Here is a 23,348-nt window from a genome sequence, read left to right on the forward strand (position 1 = left end):
AGTCAAAGAAGTCACAGATGGAAGCGCGGTCTAACTTGACAAGCTGAATGGAGAGCCTTTCCCGGGTAGAGTAAATGGCAGTCACCTGAAGCTCTACATGGATGGGCTGACCGCTTGACTAACCGACCGAAGGACAGTCTCACCGCTCCAGGCACTTGAAAGAGAGCACGGGACGATGAAGCAGTGAGTGAGGGAGCTGCGTGACAACAAGGGAGCGCGTAGCATTGGTATGTATCAAGGATCGCGGTTGTGCAGAAGGGGCTGCGCCGCTGCGTGGACAACCTAGGAGGTGACCATTTCTGACACTGTTCATGACAAGATGTCTGAGTTATGGCGAAAGGGAGCGGGCAGTGGGAAATTAAGAGACGCGGTATGAGCTAGATCTGGAACGATCTGTTGCAGGCATCACGTTACGACACTAGACAAGGAGGGATCCGCTGAATTTGAATTTCAAAATGCTTATAAATCACAAGGGGGCATCTGCCGAATGATCCGTGGTTTCGAGAGAAGCTATTGGGCCTTTCCATCCGTATGGAACTATTCATTATTGACTCTAAAAGAGTAAGCCTAGGGGTTGTAATATGGCCAATGGAGATGCTGGACTTTCTGGATAATGTGGTATCGATGGTCGCAGGCATCGTGCAGAGTTCAACACCGCTGATAGGGGATGTACTGGAAACTCTTAGACACGAAGCAGAATTGGTTTGCATGCCACTTCCTAACCCATGGGCTGGCCGGCGACCCATAAAAGATAAGGGAAAGACTGTGAATATGGAGAAAAATGATGGAATTGCAGTTAACAGTTCATCTCTAAGGCACCTTGAAGATTGGGATCTCGTAGACAACAACAATTTTCTTGCAAAATTGCAACACAAGCTGCAGCAGACAGTGCGTATAGTAGACCAGAAATTGGAAACTTGCTGCGTTGGCACGAAGAGTTCCCATATGTGGCACCCTAGCTTGAGCTAAAATCCTATGAGGGGGTGCTCTATGTTAACCGAGCAGAGCAGAATGAGCATCATCGGTTGCGCAAATTAGTGGAGGCAATGGAGCAGGAGCTCGAAGAAGAGTTGCAGGAGACAAAGAGGGAGCAACAAAACGTAGTGCGTCACTCATAGGGATGGTGGCGCGTGAAACTTTGGCAGTGTGTATCGCTACACTGACGAGTGACTCGGGAAAAGTCACGATGATTGTGTTGGGGTCTTGTTGGGTAGCGGAGGTCCCGTGTAATGGTTTGGGGGCTTAAAGCCTAGAAGTTAAGGTAATGATATTGTGAAGAGCTCCACGAAATGCGCAGAGTGAGAAATGTAATAGGTCGTGTTAAAGGGTTGTCTGCCCAAAAATAATATAAAATAATAGGAAGTGAGTCAACCTACCGAATGTATAAATAGAGCGAGGCTCTAAGGGTAGAAGTCAGTTTTTGGAGAAGATCTTGAATGTTATGGGTTTGTGAAGGAAATATTCTCTCTGCGTCTGTAAGTCCGAGTCAAGGGTGTTGGTAGATAGATAGAGGCTTTGCAGCTATGTGTGTAGAGACCTGGTAGAGTCCGCAGCTCTGTGCACGGACCCCTGTAGCTATCTGTGTAGGGCGGATCTCGTTGTATTAACAGAAGATAAATAAAGATAAGAAATTATAAATCATTGTATGATTTATCGCAAATCTATCTGTTGTTTATATCTGAATTTATGCATTGTCTTTAAGAATTTTGATTGCGCAAATTGGGTTTTATTATTAAATTTTTGCTTAAAGACTGTAAGAAGAAGATCAAATCTGTAATAATTTCATTAATAATAAAGTGCATCTGTACGGATCTACGCGGAAGCCCGACAGCGGTACATAGTGGCGCGAGGTTGCAGAAGGGTTCGCGACCCCTCCAGACCACATCAAAGACATCCCAAGGGTGCGAAACATGGTTCTAGCACCCCCCTACTACCTCGAGTGAGACTCTAGTTCGCGCTCCGCAGATTGTTGCCAAAAAAGCCGGTAGTGCGGGATTTGTTTGGCTAATAACTCTTCCGAAACTAGGTCAGGCCCCAACAAGCCAACAACATTTATTATTGGTAAGAACTTTATTATTTTTTTGCAGTAGGGGTAATTCTGTTATTATTTTTTCTGCAGTGTGCTTCTATTGCTTGAAGGATTTTTTAGTGCTGATATTTTACTTCGCAACATTTGATTTGAGATTTTTTTCTCTTTTCTGTAATTTTAAAAAGTTTTGTCATTCTTTTGGTTAATCATTTTAAGATGAATGCCTAAAAAGGGTAGGGGTTTGAACCCCAATAAGGTCCAAAGAAACACTGATAAATCCGAATATTGTTCTCATTTTGGGTCTTCTTTTGCAGGTAGAAAGTCCAAACAGACACAGACCCACCACACAAGAACTATCCACTTGGATTCTGGAAACAACAGTTCAGGTGTGACACAACCCAAAAAGGGGAAGAAGAAAACTAGTGTTTATCAAAAGACTAATTTAAAACAGATTCATTCTTTTGATTCTGTTAGGAGTGGTCCGATCGGAGGTACGAAAATGGTAGAAAATGAGGACCATGTTGAAGGAACTGCGAGAATCAGGTAAATGAGGAACAACCCACCTTTGGGTTTCCAATCATGAATTCAGGAACAACTATACAAATGAAGAATATTCCACCATCAACCCTTCCTCATTTCCATGGTAAGGTACATGAGGATCTAGATTCTTTTCTATTTGAATTTGATAGTTTATTTAGAAGCTATGATTACTCTACAGATGTGTAGAAATTAAAGTTATTTCCTGCAACTCTCAAGGATTCAACTTTATGCTGGTTCATGGGATTAGGAGGTGATACTATAAATTATTAGGACCAAATGAAGAGAGTCTTTTTGACCAAATATCAGGAATATTGTAAAATTAGAGAAATGCAAGACGAGATCTTCACTATTGTGAAAGGTGATGATGAGACCTTGAAGGATTATTTAGAGAGGTTTATAGACATCCTCCAAAGGTCAAAACATAAATTTGACATAAGTACTATTATAACCTTGTTCTTACGTGGGCTTACTTAAGATTCTAGACATAATTTGAATTTATTAGGACAAGGCGATATTGCTCAATTTTTTTTGATCAAATCTATGACTTGTGCAGGAAGCTCTCACAGAACCAATTTAGATAAGGTAGAGGAAATCGAAGTAGAACTAATAAACTTGGATCTATAGATGCTATGATTAGTTTTTTGGAAAATAAAATGGACAACATGAAAATTGAAATTATGAATATTGTTAGAAAATAAATAGACTCTTTGAAATTTCATCAGAAATTCGTAGAAGAACAAGAGTCATTGTCTATTTATTTCCCAAAGTGTAGGAAAAAATATATTTTAAGAGAATGTCCCACTAATGTTAAAGGTGGTAATAAATGTGTGACTTTTGTAGGAAAACATGCCACCGAGGAGTTCCCTTCTATACCAAGATTGAAAGCAGCATTGGAAGGAGAGAAATCCAAGCCTAAGCCATTACATGCTATGGGAGCATGAAGAAATTGGCCTCAGGTAGGTGTAGGTATGGTTCCTGAAATTCCACCACATTTTTATGGGTATAATGCAACACCATATTCATATCATAATGCAAATCACTCTCAACCTTGGCAGCATGGGAATCACTTTGAATATGGAAAACCTACTCAACCTTGGCAACAAGGAGGGAAGGGGTCAAATCATTCTCACTATTCCCATCCTACACCTATGCAATCATATACTCCTGCATATACACCTTATCCCATGCCACAACCATCTTTACCCTCCTTACCTCAGCAAAGTCAACCAATGCCAACATTACCTTTACCACCACCCTTTCGACCACCCCAACTACCTGCTCAACCGGTACCGAATCCTAATAATAAAGTGGTACAATTGATTCATTCTATTGGATTACTCCCTTCTCCCATTTATCATACCTTTCCAGTTGGGATTCATGAGCTTCAATTGAGATCGGGAAGGGTAGTACAACCAAAAAAACAAAAACAATCCACGGTGATTATCGAGGAGAGATATGAGGAGAAAACTCTTGATTGTTTGAAAGAATATGTCAGTGTTCAACTCATTCTCTCACATTCACAGTTTCCATCTTATTAAAAACAACCTCCCTATCCAGAGAGGCTAGTTATGGAGAAAAATGACCCCACTCTTGAGTCTAGTATGGCTTCCGAGATTAGGAATCTTTGCATAAAGGTCCCTTTTACACAAGCTATTAAAGATATCCCCATATGTACAAAAGTCATTAGGGAACTCTGTCTTAAGAAGCCAGGAAGGAAAAGAGTAGAACCCCAGATCATCCAGTTTATTCGCAGAGCAACCGAGTTGATGACAAGATGTGCACAAATGAAGAAATATACTGATCTTGGAAACCCAGTTGTTTCTGTCCAAATAGGTGATATCCTTGTCCCCAATGTATTAATATACCTAGGGGCATCCATTATTGTGGGGAAAAGGCAGACCATGGATCAACTTGGGTTGGTCCATATTTGTCCTACCCCTACTATGCTTGAACTTACAGATAGATCCAAAATCAAGGAAGAAAGTGTGTTGGATGATGTGGTTGTTTCTATTGATTCATGGGAATACCCTGCAGATTTTATTGTGCTTCAACCTAAAAATATTGTGGGTGGACATCACTTATTCCTGCGATGACCATGTCTTACCATAGCTGATGCTTACATTGGATTCCGTTGTAGTGATATGTACATTTCCCCTAGAGACAATAGGAAGAAAGTCACCATGTACCCACCTACTAGATCCATTCAGGAGCTCAAAGATACTTTATGGCTAGATTACGACAGTAGTGATGAGTAGACTTGATCTATGTCTTTCATCCATCATCATACCGGTTCCACCCACGAGGATGAGTTACGGGACTTATTGAACAATCAAGACACAATGCCAAATTTTGACATGGTTCGTCAAATATTTAGTCTATATTTTCAAGAAAGTTATAGTTCTCAACCTCCCTCATCACACATTCTAGCAGCATCTTCCTGTACTCTTGTTGTGATTAGTTCAGGAAAATCCTTACATCAACTCAGACTTGGATCCATCCCAACAAGATCATCTTGTTAGCTTGTTGTGATATCACCTTGATGCATTTGCGTGGAGTTACAATGATATGAAAGGCATACCTCATGAAACATGTACTCATCATATCTATATTCAGGAGGGGGCCCAACCTGTTTGATAACCCCAAAGGCACATGAACCCTGCACTAAAAGAAGTTGTGAAAGAATAATTACAAAAAATCTTAGACGCTGATTTCATTTATCCTATATCTGATAGCCAATGGGTCTCTCCATTGGTGATGGTCCCGAAAAAGATGAGAGATAGCACATTTGCATTGATTACAGAGAATTGAATAAATCCACTCTTAAGGACTATTTTCCTATTCCTTTTATCGATCAGGTGCTAGATACCCTTGCCAATAAAAAGTACTTTTCATTTCTAGATAGCTTTAGTGGATATAACCAAATCCAAATCGCACTCGAAGATCAAGACAAAACAACCTTTACATGCCCATGGGAGACATTCGCCTACCGAGTGCTTCCCTTTGGGCTATGTAATACCCCAACCACCTATCGAAGGAAAGTGTTGTCTATTTTTGGTTATCTCGAGTGTGTTGAGATTTACATGGATGATTTTTCCGTGTTTGGCGACTCATTCCAAGAAGCCCTCAAAAACTTAGAAAAAGTTCTTTTTCGTTGCTAAGAAGCTCACCTTGCTTTGAGTGATAAAAAATGCAGATTAATGTGCAAATAAGGGATAGTTCTTGGTCATTTGATTTCTGACAAAGGTATCCAGGTAGACTCGGCTAAAATAGAAGTTATTTTGCGTATTCCTGCACCCAAAACACAAAGTGAAGTGAGAGGATTCCTGGGACATGCGGGTTATTACCGGATATTCATTGAGATTTTTTCTAGGATATCTACCCTCCTTTTCTGATTACTAGCTAAATATAGCGAGTTCTCTTGGTGCAAAGGTTGCCAATAGTCTTTCGAGATATTAAAGGAAAAACTAGTACAAACACCAGTTTTGCGGGGGCCTAACTGGTCCCTACCATTTCATATTTCCTCTGATGCCTCAGATACCACCATTGGCGCAACTCTAGGACAAGAAGAGAACAAACAGTCCTATGTTATTTACTTCATCAGTAAAAACTTGTCATCTGCCGAATTAAACTACACAATAATTGAGAAGCAGTATTTAGCTGTTATTTTTGCTATAAATAAATTTAGACACTATATTACAGGATATGAAGCCTTTTTGCACACTGATCATTCTTCTATAAAATATTTAATAGATAAACCATTGACTACTGGTAGATTGACTAGGTGGTTACTTTTTTTACAGGAATTTAATGTTACTATTGTTGATAGACCAGGAAAATATAATTTTCTTGCTGATTATCTTTCTAGATTAAATAATCTCGATGAAGTAGTTCTTGTTGATGATGATTCTCTTGACGAGCATATTTTTTCTGTGTCAACAAAATCCCCATATTTTTTTCCATCGCTAATTATTTAGTCACTGAAAAACACCGCTTCACTTATCTGCTCTTGAAAAGTGAGATATCATATAGAAAAGTGTTGCATATTCCTAGATTCATGGAGACCTCTTTTACACCAGACCAAATCTAATTATTTGTAGATGTGTAAGAGAGGAAGAAGTGGTTGACATTGTGAAATGTTCCCATGATGAACCTTGTGGTGGCCATTTTGCTGATAAGAGAACTCCATCTAAAATTTTACGAGCTGGATATTTTTGGCCCTCCTTGTTTAAGGATGCCAAATAGTATGTCAAGTGATGTGATAATTGTCAACGAATGGGTCAATCTTTCCAAGACAATAAAATGCCTTTATTTCCTAAGGTTATGATTGAGCCCTTTGAAAAATGGGCTATTGGTTTTTTAGGACCTATAAATCCAACATCTTTTAATAAAAATCATATCTTTGTTTGTACAGATTTTGTTACAAAATGGGTAGAGGCTAAAGTTGTTTCTTTTGCTACTCAAAAATTCGTCGTTGAACTTTTGTTTAGTGAAATTTTTACGAGATTTGGTGTTCTTAGAGATATTGTTTCTAACAATGGACCATAGTTTGTTTCTAATCTGGTGCAGGGAGTTATGGATTAATACAAAATTTGGCACAAGAAGACCACACCGTATCACCCATAAGAAAATGGCGAGGAGGAATCTACCAACAGGGTGATCGAATAAATCCTTACAAAAAACAGTGAACCTTCATACAAAGGATTGGGCCAGTTGGTTACCTGAAGCCTTATGGGCTTAGCAGACCACTTGGAGGAACAACATGAGGCATACACCATATGCACTGGTATACAGGAAAGAAGTCCTTTTGCCGATCGAGTTCTAGATAAAAACTTTCTGAACCTCAGCTCAATTGGGTTTAGATATCTGAGAAGCACAACAACAACGTCTATTGCAATTAAATGAGTTAGATGAATTTCGTAGAGATTTTGTTCAACAAAATGTGTTAGTGCATCAACAACGTAGGAAGTGGCATGATAAGGTGATCAGAAATAAGCAGTTCCAACTAGGTGATTGGTTACTTCTTCATGACTCTATATTTAAACATTTTAAAGGGAAATTTCATACATGCTGGATGGGACCTTATGAAGTGGTTAGAGTTTTTGAAAATGAGGCTGTAGAAATCAAAACTATTGATGGGTGATAGTTAGTATTCCTTGTGAATGGGCATAGACTTAAAGTTTATTTTCAGCCTCTCACAAAGGTAGATTTCATGCAGCAAGTGTAGCAACAATTTGAACTAAAGATGATAGGTGGTTGTTCCAACCTATTCCAAATCTGATTATTTCTTTTCTAGAAATAAAATAAAAAAATTGGGAAAAAAATTATTTATTAAAAGAAAAAAAATTCATGTGGTTGTGAAAATCAGTTTACTGACATGATCAGAGAAGGATCAGCCTAAAAACTAGCATGCTGGCAGGAGGATCAAATTTTAATAAAATGGGAATGTTTCTTGACCTTTATATGTGCTAACTTTCACCAAGAAGAAGCAGGTTTTTAAGTGCAGGAACTGAGCCATTAGCTGTGTTCGGGACAACTGACACATGAATTGTTATGCAAGCAACACACAATTACCGCTTCAGTTATTTTTTTGGTTTAGCACTATTCAGGAAATTTTTTAGGTCAAACTCTTCCCTTCTTCTATTCCTTTTTTGTTAATGTCCCTATAATTCTTCTTCTTTTTTCCTATTGAGATTGACCATCCCTTTCTTCAAAAGAGATTGTCCCTATCCGATTTCATTTTTTCCCTCATTTCCTTGAAATTTTTTTCCCTCTCCCTTTTTCTGTATATCCCTCATGGATTGGTCTCACTCTTGAATTCCCTGATTGATCTCCTTCCCATTCTGAAATTTACCCCTTTCTCGCTTCTTTATTTCCTTGATGGACTGCATTATAGGATCTGATAAGAATTCATGGATTATATCTGAAGGCACATGATAATACCAAGAACTAGAGAATAAAACCTCCTTTAAAAAACTCTGCAATTTTTTAAAGATTCGACCTATATATTGTATTTTTTATAGAAACCTCTTTCTTCATATATGCTGTAAAACTTTCGAGTGCAGGAACAATGATATTCCTCAGTACATGAATATGTGCTTCAACGCAAGAATTTTGGAATTTCTGGTGCAGGAACACACGCTGTTGTGTGCTCTCGGGTGCAAGAACATGTGTTCCGGTATAGGAATGATGGTAGTCCTTGGTACATGAATGTGTGTCTTAATGCAGGAACCAAAGACTCCTGAGTGCAAGAATGTGCATTGCAGTGCAGTAATGTCCGGTACAGGAATTCATGCTTGGAACACGAGTTCAGCCCAAGAAGAGGGCAATTTTAACTTCATTTAGTACAGGGATCTTGTTCAAGCATAAATGGATGCACTATTTTAAACTATAGTATGCATTAATTTTTCCTACATTTGATTAGAATTTGTTTTATCATTCCTAATTAGGAAAGAATTTTTTAGAACTACAAAGGCATTTAGTTATGAAATCTTATCTCTATATAAGTATCATATCTACCCTATGCAAGATCATGATTTGATTGGGTGTGTGTGTGAAATCTTCTCATAATCTAACGTTCACCTTTGAGCCTTGTCGATAATTAATGATGACCTTATCCTATATGACACCTTTCATTGTTTATTGAACAAATCCTCTCCATGACTGTCTCCCTCTAGCAATCATCATTTCTACATGCACGTTGTCGTATTGCATCTTGTTCAAGACTGAAATTCCAATGATGAGAGTGTGACCATTGAAAAATTCTAATACATAGCTAATTCGATAATTGCGAATTATTTCAGACATTGTGTTAGTCCTAAATCTCTTGCTGAGTACTTTTCAGAATTTTGAGAAATCAAGTAAAGTTTGAAGAGAATTAGAGCATACATATGAATACAAGGATAGTTTGTTCAATGGTTTTGATTTGGTTGTTGCACTTGAATTTTCCCAGACCTTTGATGGAAGAAGAGCTAAGGTGGGATCCTTGGAGTTCGAAGTAACTGAGCAATCCATTTTGTAAGCTACATGATTAGTGGCCACGAGGGAGCAGCGGTTCAAAAAGTAAAAACTCAAGAAAGGAGTTTGACGCCGATTCGTAGTTGATAAGAATCAAAAGGTGGACTTGAAGGTTTGGTTATAGTGAAATGCAATTATAGAGAAGTGTAAGCATTTTCTATATATATTGCAAAAGTTTCTCACTTGTGAAGGCTGTATTCATTAACCTTCTTGTACCACATTTGATTTCTATTGCATTTAGAATCGGGTAAGTTAATTAACTTCCCATATTTCTTGTTGAAGAGTTTAAAAAAGATGTCTAAAAGTGTCCAAAAAAGTTGGGAAAACCGAACTGGGTACAAATTATGTCATTATGGGTTGATTGCAATTCTGGTTAAAAGGCGTTAGAGGGGCAGAATATGACTTGGGAAGACTTCATGAAAGAATTTCAATAGGGGAGAACAGTGAAGTCATCAGGAAAGAAGGGAAAGTTCACTAAAGGGAAACTTGACTGAAAGGGTGAAACCTTAACCTCGTAGACTAGTAAGACCAAGGAGAAGAAAACCCTGTCCAAGAAACTAGTAATGGAGGAAAAGAAAGAACCCATAATTGAAGCCCCAGACCCTTCAAAAAGAATAACCAGGAGCTATGTCAAAAAGAGGTTTTCTTCCTCAAAGGGAAGCCATACTATATCAACCTCTCCAATAAATATAGATGATCCATAGCCCAGTTTGCCAAATGAAAATAATATCTCTCTTCTTGTAGAGGTTGCAGTTCATTCGGTGTTTATTGCAAGTTATATGGAGAAGCATGATAACACACCTCTATCAGTTCTGGTTGGTTAAATTAAGAAAAGGAAGACCTTGGAGACACCTGATCTGAGTGCAGGAAGGAACCAACAGTGGATCAAGGTGACGTTGCCCTTGATGAAACCGAGACTTGTTATGAGTCAACTACTAAAATAATTTCAACATACGAGGAGTCTAATAAGGAAGATCCTGCTCTCTACATGCATATCTAGGTTAAGGAATTGAAACAATGTATTTATGGACTTGAGATATTAAACCAGGATATGAAGGAACAAAGCACAATGTTATGGTCACCTTAGGAAAGTGGTTAAGGAGAGAGAAAACGATAGGAAAATGTGTGGAAATTTTGAGCATTGAAATGCTATGGTCACCTTAGGAATGTGGTCAAGGAAGATAGGTAGTAGTATTCCGATATAGGATTAAAGGGAGTTCTCCAAGCTGTTTTTTTGTAGAAGGTAAGGTTGTGTGAGGACACACAACAAGATGGGGATGAGAGAATGTTGGTTAGTAGAATTGTCCTATTTTTAACCTCTCTCCTATCTTAAACACACTACCTAAGCCTCTATTTTAACCTTGGAAGCCTATTTGTTCTTGCATTTCACATAAACTTGTACTCCTTCTTGCACTTCTTTCATGGTTTTTCGTATTAATTGTTATATATGAACTTAATTATTAATTAAATAGATTTACTATCTTATTTTACTTTTTAACTTATATATTCTCTTTCCTAAGGTAATTTGATAAGGCGAAAGTATTAATCAATGCAGAAGATGGGTTGGTGCAAGAATGATTCTTGTACCATCTGTCATTCTTGCATTTCCGAGGCAGTATTCAACTTCAACTTGGTTCACCACTTACAACCAAGTTAGCTTCAAAAACTATGCAAATTCTTTTCCAAAAGATCAATCATCTTTGCTAGGCTCAGAGAATAGAGGAATACGCGGGATGTGAAGACCATGGTTTCAACTGAAAACCCTTGTTTAGTCTTTTGTTAATGGTCGAGAGGCCCAAGTTAAACTCTTGTTTTAATTTCTGTTGTGGGCTTGATCTGAGACTATATATTTAATAGGGTTTCCAGTGGAAGATAGGGAGCAATATGAGGGGGAATTTTTGATAGACATTATAATCTTTTTGTCGACATATCTTATGGGCTGGATCTAGAATCCACGATGTATATTTGCAATTATTGAAGTTTAATGCAAGAGACTGCGCGAGTTATGAATTTTCTTGTTTTAATGTATTTGTAATGTGTTATTCAAGTACCTGAACTTCCCGATCTCATGGCAGGAAAACGAGCTGGTTGACTAGGGTCCTGCTAACCCAACTCGTTCTCCCTTTTTTGTAAGGTGTGTTAATTTTATTTTTATGCAAGGTTTGAGCAGATTGTATTTCGTCCTTTCATAGTTAACATGCTTTGACTTCTATGTAAATTGCGTGATTCGGATCCGAAGTGTGTAGGCTTGGGTGTGTTTAATTCCCATTTTTTTGGGTTAACCCTGCTTTCCTTTGATGCATGATTAATTTCCTTTCCGCAAAACGAGTGCATTTTGGTTGCTTACATTGATGTGTTTCCATTTGTGCAAGTGAAGGTTGCTTAGTTTACTTCTGCAAGATTTATTTACTTTCTTTTGCAAATTATGTTTTATTTTTGAGTGAGTTTCCAAGCATTCTCAGCATGAAGGTTCATATTAGAATGAATTTATCTTTATCATTGACCTCTAATGAAACATTGTTTGTATTATAAATATCTCTACTTGCACTTGTTTCCCTTGTGAAAGTAACTCAGTTCAACATTGAAATTATTAAAGGGACCTTTAAGCTAAAACTTTTATTCATAATAACTGCAAATCTAATTTACATAATAAAAGTCATCTTAGGAAGAAGCTTGTTGGTATTCGAATCAAATAGTTATTTTTTACATACAATAATTTCCATGTTCCCGCAAGGATTTTCTCTTTAACCTTCAAAGTATCTCTCATTTTTGAATGCATGATTAGTTAAACGGTCTTTTTATTATGAGTGTTTACTTTCTTATCTCTATTCACCTTGCAATTTTTTCTTAGTTAACACCATTTTCATTTTCTACAAGTGGTTTGGAAACCTAGTATAGGAACGTTGATTTCTTGGTACAAGAACCTGTGTTTCAGTACAGGAATCGATATCTTGGTATAGGAAAAGAGTGCTCTAGTATAGGAATCCAGAACTCTTGTATAAAGGTTGAAATCTTTAGTGCAGGCACAATACATACTTCCAATGCATGAACATCGCTTTATTACAGGAACATCATTCCAGTGCAGGAACGTTGTTGTGGTGTAGGAACGATGGTCCATTGCAGGAAGGAAAATATTTAACGAAGACAAATGTTCTTAAAATTTTAACTATTTCCTTGTCTTATGGCTGCACTGAACTTAATCTCATATATTTACCTTTCGTTGATCAAGATTGATTTGAAGTTCCTTTTATTGAGTTTCTACAAAGTACTTTCTTTCTCATTCCAACTCCAGAATTCTCTTGGCATTATTTGTCGTGTGATCTTTTTGATTCTAAAAACTGTAATTAGAAAATATAGGAACATATTTAGTGAAGGTTCATATCACTTCTTGGAATTTCCTGTGATACGCCTCTAAGCTTACGTAGCCCCGGGTTGAAAAATTAAGTGTTGAACTACGGTTATGTTCTAATCCAGGGTTAATAGATTAGGGTTTATGGATGCTTCGACATGTATATATATGTATTGTAACATTGAAAGGAACATAATGAAAAATCAATCTGGTAGTCCCTATTTTGGGATCAAGGGGAAATCTCTGTGTATAAATGTTTTATGTATTATGCTCTCGCCATTGCTTATTTTTTGTTTTTTAGAATTCATATGAAGGTAATTTCCATACAGGGTTAAAACCTACATTTGGTATCAGAGGTTTTTTGGCTTCAAGGGGACACCTTTGTTGCTGAGGGGTTTTGTTTGGGCCTATGGTTGATCCTATTCAATGGGAGATCGGTGGGATCGATTCTTGTGGTGAAAGAAGATGGCGAGCATTGGAAAGTGTTATAGACAATTTTGTGCCTTACAACAATAAGCATGAATTATCAATAATCCAAGGGATCCAAAGTTCCCTAAACATGATGTTCCTACCCCTAGAGGAACAAGGTCAGCAAACCAACAGCTCTCAGATCAGTTCTCCACCTGAAAACACTCAAAAACAAGCAATCCTGAAATCAAAGCAGGTGCTCCACTAGGCTTCTGCGCTGAAACACAACTGCTCCATGGTGTACCTGCGTTGCAAAGCAGGCAGAACAAAGCCCACCTGCGTTGGGCGAGTTTGGATATGTGGCACAGTGAGTCATTGCTTTGGAATCTTCCAAAAATGACACTTGGATCAGGTATTTCGCCTTGTGATGAGTCAGAGGCTTTGTTTCTCCAAGTGGAAGCAAGGTTCACCAAGTGGACTCAAGAACTGAAGATCAACTAAAGATTAACTGAAGAGAGAGAGGACACAAGGCAGCTACACATCAGTTGCAAGCTGACTCATCCTTTCTCAATTCATCTATATATTGAGCTCTCTCCTATGAGCTCAAGGGGGTTGGAATTTTGTGCAAAGTAATGATATGCTGTTGGTTTCATTCTTGAGTTATTGGGTGATTGTTTGAGAGAGGTGAAGAAGAGCAATTCTTTCTGCTGGGAGGTGTTGCTGGGTTGGAGCCTGCAATGGTTGTAATCCTCTCAGAACCTTTATTTCTTCATTAATAAAAGCTATTGAGGTTCTTCTATGTGCTCTTGTTTCAATTATGTATTGTGATGATTGCATGTTTGGTTTACACTAATCCATGAACCAGTTATGATTGCATGCCTCTTGTAGTTTCCTTCTTTGTTGTTTTGCAGGATCTCATTGCAGCTGGGTGAGCAGAAGGACAAAGAGCTAGGAGCAAGCGGCCAAAGAGGAGAGTTTGGATTCGACATTAAGTGCAAGGCAACGGTTAGTGCTTCCTCCATTCTCTTTTGCTTTCATAAAGAAGTAAACCTTCAGTAGTTTGTTTTACAGTTGTTGCTAAGGAACTGTCACCCTTAGAGTGGGTTAGGGTCATCCGAGTCGGATACTTTTCCCTACAACAAAATGGCGACTCCACTGGGGATCGTATCCGTTTGATTGTGTTTGTAGTATTTTGCTATTCATTTCCTGAACAAAAGAGTACCAAATCGAAAAGCTTTTGACTATATCAAAAGCGAAGTAGAGGGGCTGCTACTCTTGCTCATTGTCTAAGCAGATTCATGATTTGAAGAGCTGGTCTACAAAGATCCTTGTAAGCTCTTAGTGATAGCTTTGTACCTTCTAAATCATCCCTTTGAGTATGCTTGACTGAATGCTTCTGATTTGAGCAAAAACCGTGCATTTTTGAGAAAATTATGACCCGGAAACTGTGAAAACGCAACTCTCGTTTTCCAAAGCAGGTAGTACACAGGCTACCTGCTTTGCAACGCAGGTCCCGAACTAGCTACCTGCGTTGAGAGCCAGTTTGACTGTGCAGAGCCTGCGTTGACCCAAATTTGCTTAGTGCATTTGGGGTTTCCTCCTTTCTCTTGCCTGTTTTCACTTAGTTTTGCTGCTAGGTGTCAGTCTTGTGCCTGTTTTGAAACCAATATTACTTGCCATCATTCTGCCTCTGTTATATAACGAAATTGTACTTGTTCTTTGTATTTCTTACTCATTTACAATTTCCCATAACGAAAAGTAAACTAGTCATGCTTTTGGCCTCTTAGATCTGAACCTGTGTTAGGCGTTTTGCTGGTCTAAGGAGTTAGCTTGTTTGCTGTCCATAGCTGGTTAGTCGTTTTACTTTCGTTCGTATGGTTTGATTTCATGTATTTCCAGTGATTAAGCAAGTGAATCTTAAGGTGTCTTTTGATTTTGGACAAGCTTGTTTACTTTCGCTTTAAATCGAAATCAAAGTTATATAACCACTTTCTTTTTGTATCCATCCACATTAAGAAAGGAAAAAGAAAATACATACATTGTGCATTTTGCATTTGACTGTGTGCTTGACGATTTAGAAAAATTTGCATTTTAGTGTGTGCTCTATGATCTGTGTGAAAAGATTTGCCTTTCTTTTCCCTCAGTAGTTAAGGTTTTCAAAGTTGAAAGATTGAAAAGTTTGCTTCTCATCTTAGACTGCATTCAGGAATTTGTTATATACATCTCGTGGTGATCCTTAAAGGCAAACTGATAAGCAAGATCAACATTAAAATAAATCCAATTTACATAACAACGCTTTGTAACATAACGCAAACACATAGAGGTCTAGGTAGAGACATGTTCCGGCGTCGTTAAACATAGTGACTGTCGATCTCTACGAAGGTGGGTGATTCCTCCTGAGAGTCGGTGGCACTAATACGGACTTGTGCTCCCACGTACCGTCGCGTATATATTGGGAGACCCCTATAGGCAATTATCCTTTATCCATAGGAAGCCGTGTCGACCGCCCTACTGATCGCGATGCAGTGAACACAGCATTCACGAAGATCGACCACCCGTACCGTAAAACGTATTCTGTGGTTTCGCGAAAAGTTTGGCACACCCTCTGCCTAGAACTCCAGAGCAGTTTCTTTTGGCCTTTTTCAAACTCTATAACTGAAAAAGTCCAGCCGAGCATTTGTCACTTCGGGCTCGTTAAAACATCGAAGGCGACTAGAGTCATCTTTAGCTTTTTCTCGACTCTTAAAACATGAAAAAGCAAGTTTGTGTCTAAAAGCGTCGTTAATAAAATTTATTTTAAGCGGAACAAAATCACCTGTTATTCCCACGTTGATCTTTCAGTTGAAAAGTATGGAGCCCACCAACCAAGGAGGCAACCTTGGCGGAAGTCCAAATCCCTTCTCCTCTTGGGGAGATGTTGGTGCGCCTCATATGGCAACATTGTCACTTCCAGGATTGACAATTGGCCTACCTGTATGGCTCTTTTCAACTAATGTAGTCCAGATCGCCACTAATCCTGAGCAGTCGAATCAACAGCCAGACCAGTCTAGGACTACCCACCAGCCTTCCACTTCTTACAATACTTCCTCTGATCCTTCATCTTCGCAAGGTAGAGCTGGCAAAAGTCGGCCTCCCAAGGAGAAGAAGGAAAGGAAGAAGAGAGAAAAGAAGCAGAAGGAGCCTATGGCGAAGGCGACTGGGGGCAAGCAAAAGACAGCTGACAAAAACCCACACACTGCACCGACCGGGCCTAAATCGCCGTGTGTCATTTGCGAAGGGGCCCACTTCCATCGTGATTGTCCTTGTATTCCCCGGATACTAAGGGACTGGTCCCCAAGATTGCACAATCCGGTAGCATCAACCTCTGGCAGTCATGTTGATTGCAGTCCGTCAACTAGCGAGAGTGAAGGACGAAGAGGGAGACCAAGATCACCCTGTATATTGTGTGAAGGTGAGCATGCCATCCACAGATGTCCATTCTTAGATGAGGCAAAGAGAGTTTTGGAAGATCGTCCGGTTTCGCCGTTACGACTTCCTCCTGGATACCAAAAACTCGCGCCTAATCCCTCGATAGTTGAAAATCCAGCTGACCCGCCCAAGTGGTCAGCTGAAGTGTCGGTCATTGAGAATGAACCTACTGAATCCAGACCAGACGAAAGTCTAAAGGTCGAAACGGCAGTTGACCCGGTTCTTCCTTCAGAGGTTTCATCGTCCAATGACTCCGTCATTGAAGACCCATCTTCAAATGACACCCTCACTGAAGAGGATAAGGATGACACCGTCCATATTCTTTTCATCAACACAGACTCTGATGAGCATCAGGGCAATGCGCCCATTCCTTTATCGCAGGAAGGAACATCGTCAGGGTCGTATCCGGCCGTATATTCGGTCCCACCACCAAGCAACCTAGTTGTATCCTTTGATTGGAATCAACTAGGCAGACCCCGGTTACCAGCCAGTATCCCATTCAGAATCATAGTCCAAATCTACAGAATGGTGATGGCTGGAACTATCATTGATGAAGGGGCATCTGTGAGTATCCTTTCCTCTGTTGCTTGGAAAGCACTGGGTTGCCCGACGCTTTTACCTGAGATGAGAAATCTATCAGGTTTTGATAAAGGAACCAGTCACCCGTTAGGGATTCTCCCCAATGTTCCGGTTACATTGAAAGGGAAAACAGTTCGCATGAACATCATGGTCGTCCAGGGACCCTTGGCATATAACTTACTCCTTGGACGAGACTATATATATTGCATGGAGGCAATAGTGTCCTCACTCTTTAGAGTCATGTGTTTTCCGCACGAAGGAAGAATGGTCCAGCTAGTAGACCAACTTTCATTTCCAGGATCACGCATTGCAAATAGTCAAATACCATCCCTTAACGGTTTATTCGCTCAAGGAATGCCACCGCCCCTGGTTCTACTTCCCGATGAATGCGAGTAATTCGGAAAGAAAGAACTGGGACCCAGGGGGCATGCACCCTGGCCTGCCTCGGGCAGAGAAAACCTTAGGTATAAAGTTAATTTCCGCAGAAGGATGGACTAGTCCGTACCCCGTCCGGCAGAGGAAGAGAGGGTTGTTCTAGGATAAAATTCTTTTGTCAAAGTTATGTGAGCGAAGCAATCGCTCCCTTTGTCTAAAGAAGTGGGCTCTCCTAAGGAGGGGGTCTATTTGTGGCAGCAAGAAGCCACCATCTTTGAATGTCAAGCCTCACCCGTTAAAACAAGCTGTTTTGAAGGATAAGTAGGGGCAGTCTTCAAAGAAAGAGATGAAATTGCTGCAACAAGTAGTCACCATCCTTAGCAACCTAATGATAGACATCGCCGAAAAGAGAGTTTAGTTTGCGGCAGCAAACAAAACCATTTTTTCGGATAATAAGTAAGAGATGGCAGAATCTCGAAATTATACTTTATACCTGGGGGCATGCAAACCTTTTGGAGTGCAAGCACGGGACGACTATTTATTTTTTTAAATTTTTAGGTCCTCCCTTTAAACCTGTAGGTCTAACCCGTTAAACTCGTAGGATTAGCCGTTTCTAGCTTGCATAAAGAAAGGATGAAGGGCAAAAGTTAAAACCTGCCAATTTGGAGTAATTAGTGAGGTATCGCTCCTTAAATAAGATTACCTCACCTAAAGCATTCCTTGTATTAAGACTGGTATAATTCGAGTAGTTTTAGCAATGTTCATGCTCGTTAAAAAATAAAAGTAATCATCGAGCAGTTTTTGTGCAGAAGTTCATGCTCGTTAAAAAATAAACGTAAATTGTGAGCAATCTTTCCCTAGCAGTTCAAGCTCATCCAGAAAAATGAACCGGTAAACAACCTCGAGAAATGTAACCTTTGAAAGCCATATTAAAAGCCCTTGGTCGTGTTTATATGCCATCACCTCCATCTGTTCATTTGGCCAATCGTTCACCTCCATATGTTTGTTTACCCATTTTGAGGAACAACTGCGAAGAGTGATTTCACTTAGCCATCCTTGTGACACTGCCGTGATTGGAGAATTCCAACCTGTACCTGGAATCTGCTGCTATCCCTGTTCATCACTCGTTCCTCAAAAGACGAGTCTTCTTTGAGATCTTTTCACTGACTCGTAAAATATGAAAAGTTTGCCGAGTTTTGGCCTTCCAGCTCGTTAAAGCGACCGGAAAGCTATCCCTCCTCTAGATTTTAATCTTTTTGGACCTGAGGGATTATTGCACAAAAAGATCGAGCGCTTGTTTGTTCGGCTCGTTAAAGCAACTGAAAATTCATCCCTTCTGTATTGTTTTAAACTTTTTCGGACTTAAGGGATTAGATGAAGAAAAAGGAATTTTGGAGTTAACTTTTCGTACCTTTTCAGACTCTCTAAAAATGAAAAGGACCGAGTTTTCCTTGTTGTTAGACTCGTTAAAATGATTAAATAGCGACAAACTTGTCTTTAGACGAGAACGAGTTTCCCTATCGCTAGGCTCGTTAAAACATAGCGATGGGCTTGCCCGAAGGGCAGGTTATAGAACAAGCATATGTTATCCTCCTCAAGCTTGACAAAAATAAAGAGGTACTGGTCAGCAATGACTGGGGAAAAATTGGGAGAACCTCACAGCATTAATGGTAGCAAGTCGCTCTTGAACATGACACTTTGTCCTCCGTAGCACATCGGGTTGGGTTGTTTCATTCACCGATCGCAGAATCATGGTCCTCGCCACACCATCCACCATTGGGGTAATGCTACCAATCCATCACATCAGTGTCGTTATATGTTCAAGAGATGTGGTTCTGTAAAGAGTCAACCGTGTTCCACCCACTGCCATACATTATCCTTCATCCACTTCATGACCGCCACCCTGAATCATACATCACAGTTTGTTTTCACCTCATCATAATCACTAGCTCCGTTCCGTGTCACTGATGTGGGATTCATTAAGGCCCTCCTTTGACGGATCGCTCCTTGTTGACATCAGCTCATTATCCAAGGAGTTGATCTAGGAACACCCCCCTCAGTACTTTGAAGCTTGCATGCCTCAATGGCAAGTTTCTCACTTCCGGCGACAGGTATACATCAATGACCTTCGACCAGAAGATTTTGCATGGTGGTCGACGCCAAGTCCTTTATTCCCACCATGTAGATTGTAATGCCGTACCTTGAGGGTCATCATCCTTATCGGTGATTCCTCTCGCGCTTGTTAACGGTTTACATCATTGACCGGTAATCAAGCGATGTCTTTCCATGTTCGACTTCAAGAAATTCTCACATGGATCGACTTGTACATCGAGTGAAGATCGGAAGAGTTTGAAGACCCCGGATCTAGTTTCATCCATCCGGGCTGCGATATATATTCAGGACATAAAGACATTTGATATGTACATCATTACAACAGATGATCATCCTTCTCAAAGGATGATAATTTCGGCAGAGGAATATCAGTCTACATCAGACGATCGTCTGTTCTATGTACCAAAATGTATTTATAAAGCTGAGCATGGGAATGCCCGCCTCAGCTAGATCATGAAAAATGTATGAAAAATAATGTATTGTATTGTATCTTATTATAGGACACTTCTCAGCAGATTGAATGAACTTCAGATCCTCTCAATAAAGCATTTCACCCGATAAACGACCTCATACTTTAGGGGGCATCTGTTATAGACAATTTTGTGCCTTACAGCAATAAGCATGAATTGTCAATAATCCAAGGGATCCAAAGTTCCCTAAACATGATGATCCTACCCCTAGAGGAACAAGGTCAGCAAACCAACAGCTCTCAGATCAGTTCTCCACCTGAAAACACTCAAAAACAAGCAATCCTGAAATCAAAGCAGGTGCTCCACTAGGCTTCTGCGCTGAAACACAACTGCTCCATGGTGTACCTGCGTTGCAAAGCAGGCAGAACAAAGCCCACCTGCGTTGGGCAAGTTTGGACATGTGGCACAGTGAGTCATTGCTTTGGAATCTTCCAAAAATGACACTTGGATCAGGTATTTCGCCTTGTGATGAGTCAGAGGCTTTGTTTCTCCAAGTGGAAGCAAGGTTCACCAAGTGGACTCAAGAACTGAAGATCAACTAAAGATTAACTGAAGAGAGAGAGGACACAAGGCAGCTACACATCAGTTGCAAGCTGACTCATCCTTTCTCAATTCATCTATATATTGAGCTCTCTCCTATGAGCTCAAGAGGCTGGAATTTTGTGCAAAGTAATGATATGTTGTTGGTTTCATTCTTGAGTTATTGGGTGATTGTTTGAGAGAGGTGAAGAAGAGCAATTCTTTCTACTGGGAGGTGTTGCTGGGTTGGAGCCTGCAATGGTTGTAATCCTCTCAGAACCTTTATTTCTTCATTAATAAAAGCTATTGAGGTTCTTCTATGTGCTCTTGTTTCAATTATGTATTGTGATGATTGCATGTTTGGTTTACACTAATCCATGAACCAGTTATGATTGCATGCCTCTTGTAGTTTCCTTCTTTGTTGTTTTGCAGGATCTCATTGCAGCTGGGCGAGCAGAAGGACAAAGAGCTAGGAGCAAGCAGCCAAAGAGGAGAGTTTGGATTCGACATTAAGCGCAAGGCAACGGTTAGTGCTTCCTCCATTCTCTTTTGCTTTCATAAAGAAGTAAACCTTCAGTAGTTTGTTTTACAGTTGTTGCTAAGGAACTGTCACCCTTAGAGTGGGTTAGGGTCATCCGAGTCGGATACTTTTCCCTACAACAGAAAGATAGAGATCAAGAAATTTAATGGTTAGAGTTTTGAGTTGTGGAAACTCAAGATGGAGGATTTTTTGGGGGATAAAGATCAGTAGATCACAGTAGATCCTAGTACTAAACCAACCACAATGTTCGATGAAGACTGGAAGAAGTTGGATCGAAACAAAAAAAAGCACAATACGATTGTGTGTCTCAGATTAAGTATTGCTGAATGTAGCAGGGGAAGCTATGGCGAAGGCTTTGTGGGACAAGTTAGGGAATTTGTACCAATCTGCCTTTGGTGAATAAACTATTCCTACAGAAAAAGTTGTATAACATGAGGATGAAAGATGGTGACTCGGTGACAGAGCATCTGAATGCATTTAATACTATTGTAAGTCAGTGATTATTTGTTGATATTAAAATTTTATGTGAAGATAAGTGCATCAGTTTGTTGTGTTCTCTACCATATTCATGGGATAGTCTGGTTGTTGCAATAGGTAGCAATGCAACTGCCTTGCAGTTTGATGAAATAGTCTCATCCTTGTTGATGAAGAAGATGAGACGGAAAAATATGGAGAGCCATAATGGTGATGCCTTACCTATACGAGGACAGTCCTAGAACATAAACAAAAATAAGTCCTCGAGTGGGAGATCTAAATCTAGAGGGAGATCTAAATCTCCAAGAAAACCTATAAAGGTGTGCTGGAAGTTCGGAAAGGAAGGGCAGTACAAAAGGGATTGTAATCTAAATCTCCTGGGAAAGGAAAGGGATCTGATGATGCTCCTTTTGCAGAGGCGAAAACTACCTCAGATGAAGGTGGGGATGTGTACTTGGCTTCTTCTTCAACTACACATATAGATCATGATGCAAGGTTGATTGACTTAGGTGCATCCTTTCACTTCACTCCCCATAGAGAGTGGTTCTACGAGTATGAGAAATATGATGGTGGTGATGTCTTCTTAGGGGATGACAGGAAGGCTAGAATCATTGGTCATGGAAAATTCAAGTTGAAGTTGCAAGGTGGAAGGATTAGAACACTTTTGGGTGTTCTGCATATTCTTGCATTAGCCAAAAATCTGATTTTTGTAAGCAAGTTGGATGATGCAGGTGTAAAAATAGTGTTCGAGAAAGATACCTGCAAAATGGTTTCGGGAGCACCAGTATTGATGCGGGGAGTTCAGATTGGAACTCTATACAAGCTACAAGGTAGCACTGTTATTGATGGGTGCAACAGTTTTGTGGTTCCTGAAAGTGGAGTAGAAAATCTAGTTGTCTCTGGAGAAAAGACAATGCTATGGCATCAAAGGCTTGGACATATTGGAGAGAAGGGCCTTCGAATACTTCATGGTAAAGGTATGTTAGAAGGTATGTTTAATATCACTATAGATTTTGATTTCTGTGAAAATTGTGTATATGGGAGGCAAAAACAGGTGAGTTTCCCCTCTGGCAGTAAGAGGATGAAACATTTTTGAAGAATTCTTCGGCGAAAATCACATGGAGAAATTTTTGTCGATGCGTTTCGAACCAACCGGTGTGGTTCATCGTCAGGATGAAACATATATTAGAGCTTGTGCACAGTGATGTATTTGGACCTATGTCTGTTCCATCATTGGGTAAGTATGTGTACTATGTACCATTTATAGATGACTTCTCAAGGAATACATGGATATATTTCCTTAAGAATAAATCTGATGTCTTTGATAGGTTTAAAGAATTTAAGGCCCTGGTGGAAAACCAGATAGAGAAGAAGATAAAGGTGTCGAGGAAAAATAACAGTGGAGAGTTTTGTAAGAAGTGTGGTATAGCACGAAAGAAGACTACGCCATACACACCTGATAAAAATGGA

At 39.7% G+C, this 23,348-nt stretch overlaps 1 protein-coding gene across 1 annotated transcript in view; it reads left to right on the forward strand.

The window, feature by feature from the left end:
• The first annotated feature begins 588 nt into the window (after positions 1-588).
• LOC149232994 (putative apyrase 7) overlaps positions 589-23,348 on the forward strand; it is a 120,823-nt gene continuing 98,063 nt past the window's right edge. The window contains exons 1-3 of the mRNA XM_089382073.1: positions 589-837; positions 2,344-2,415; positions 2,504-2,520. Of these exons, the coding sequence (XP_089238199.1) occupies positions 589-837; positions 2,344-2,415; positions 2,504-2,520 (338 nt within the window). The remainder of the gene's footprint in view (positions 838-2,343; positions 2,416-2,503; positions 2,521-23,348) is intronic.

The sequence above is a fragment of the Pinus tabuliformis genome, chromosome J (genome assembly GCF_031772625.1).
Source record: "Pinus tabuliformis cultivar Carrire ecotype Pingquan chromosome J, CPIR1, whole genome shotgun sequence".
NCBI classification, from domain to species: Eukaryota; Viridiplantae; Streptophyta; class Pinopsida; order Pinales; family Pinaceae; genus Pinus; species Pinus tabuliformis.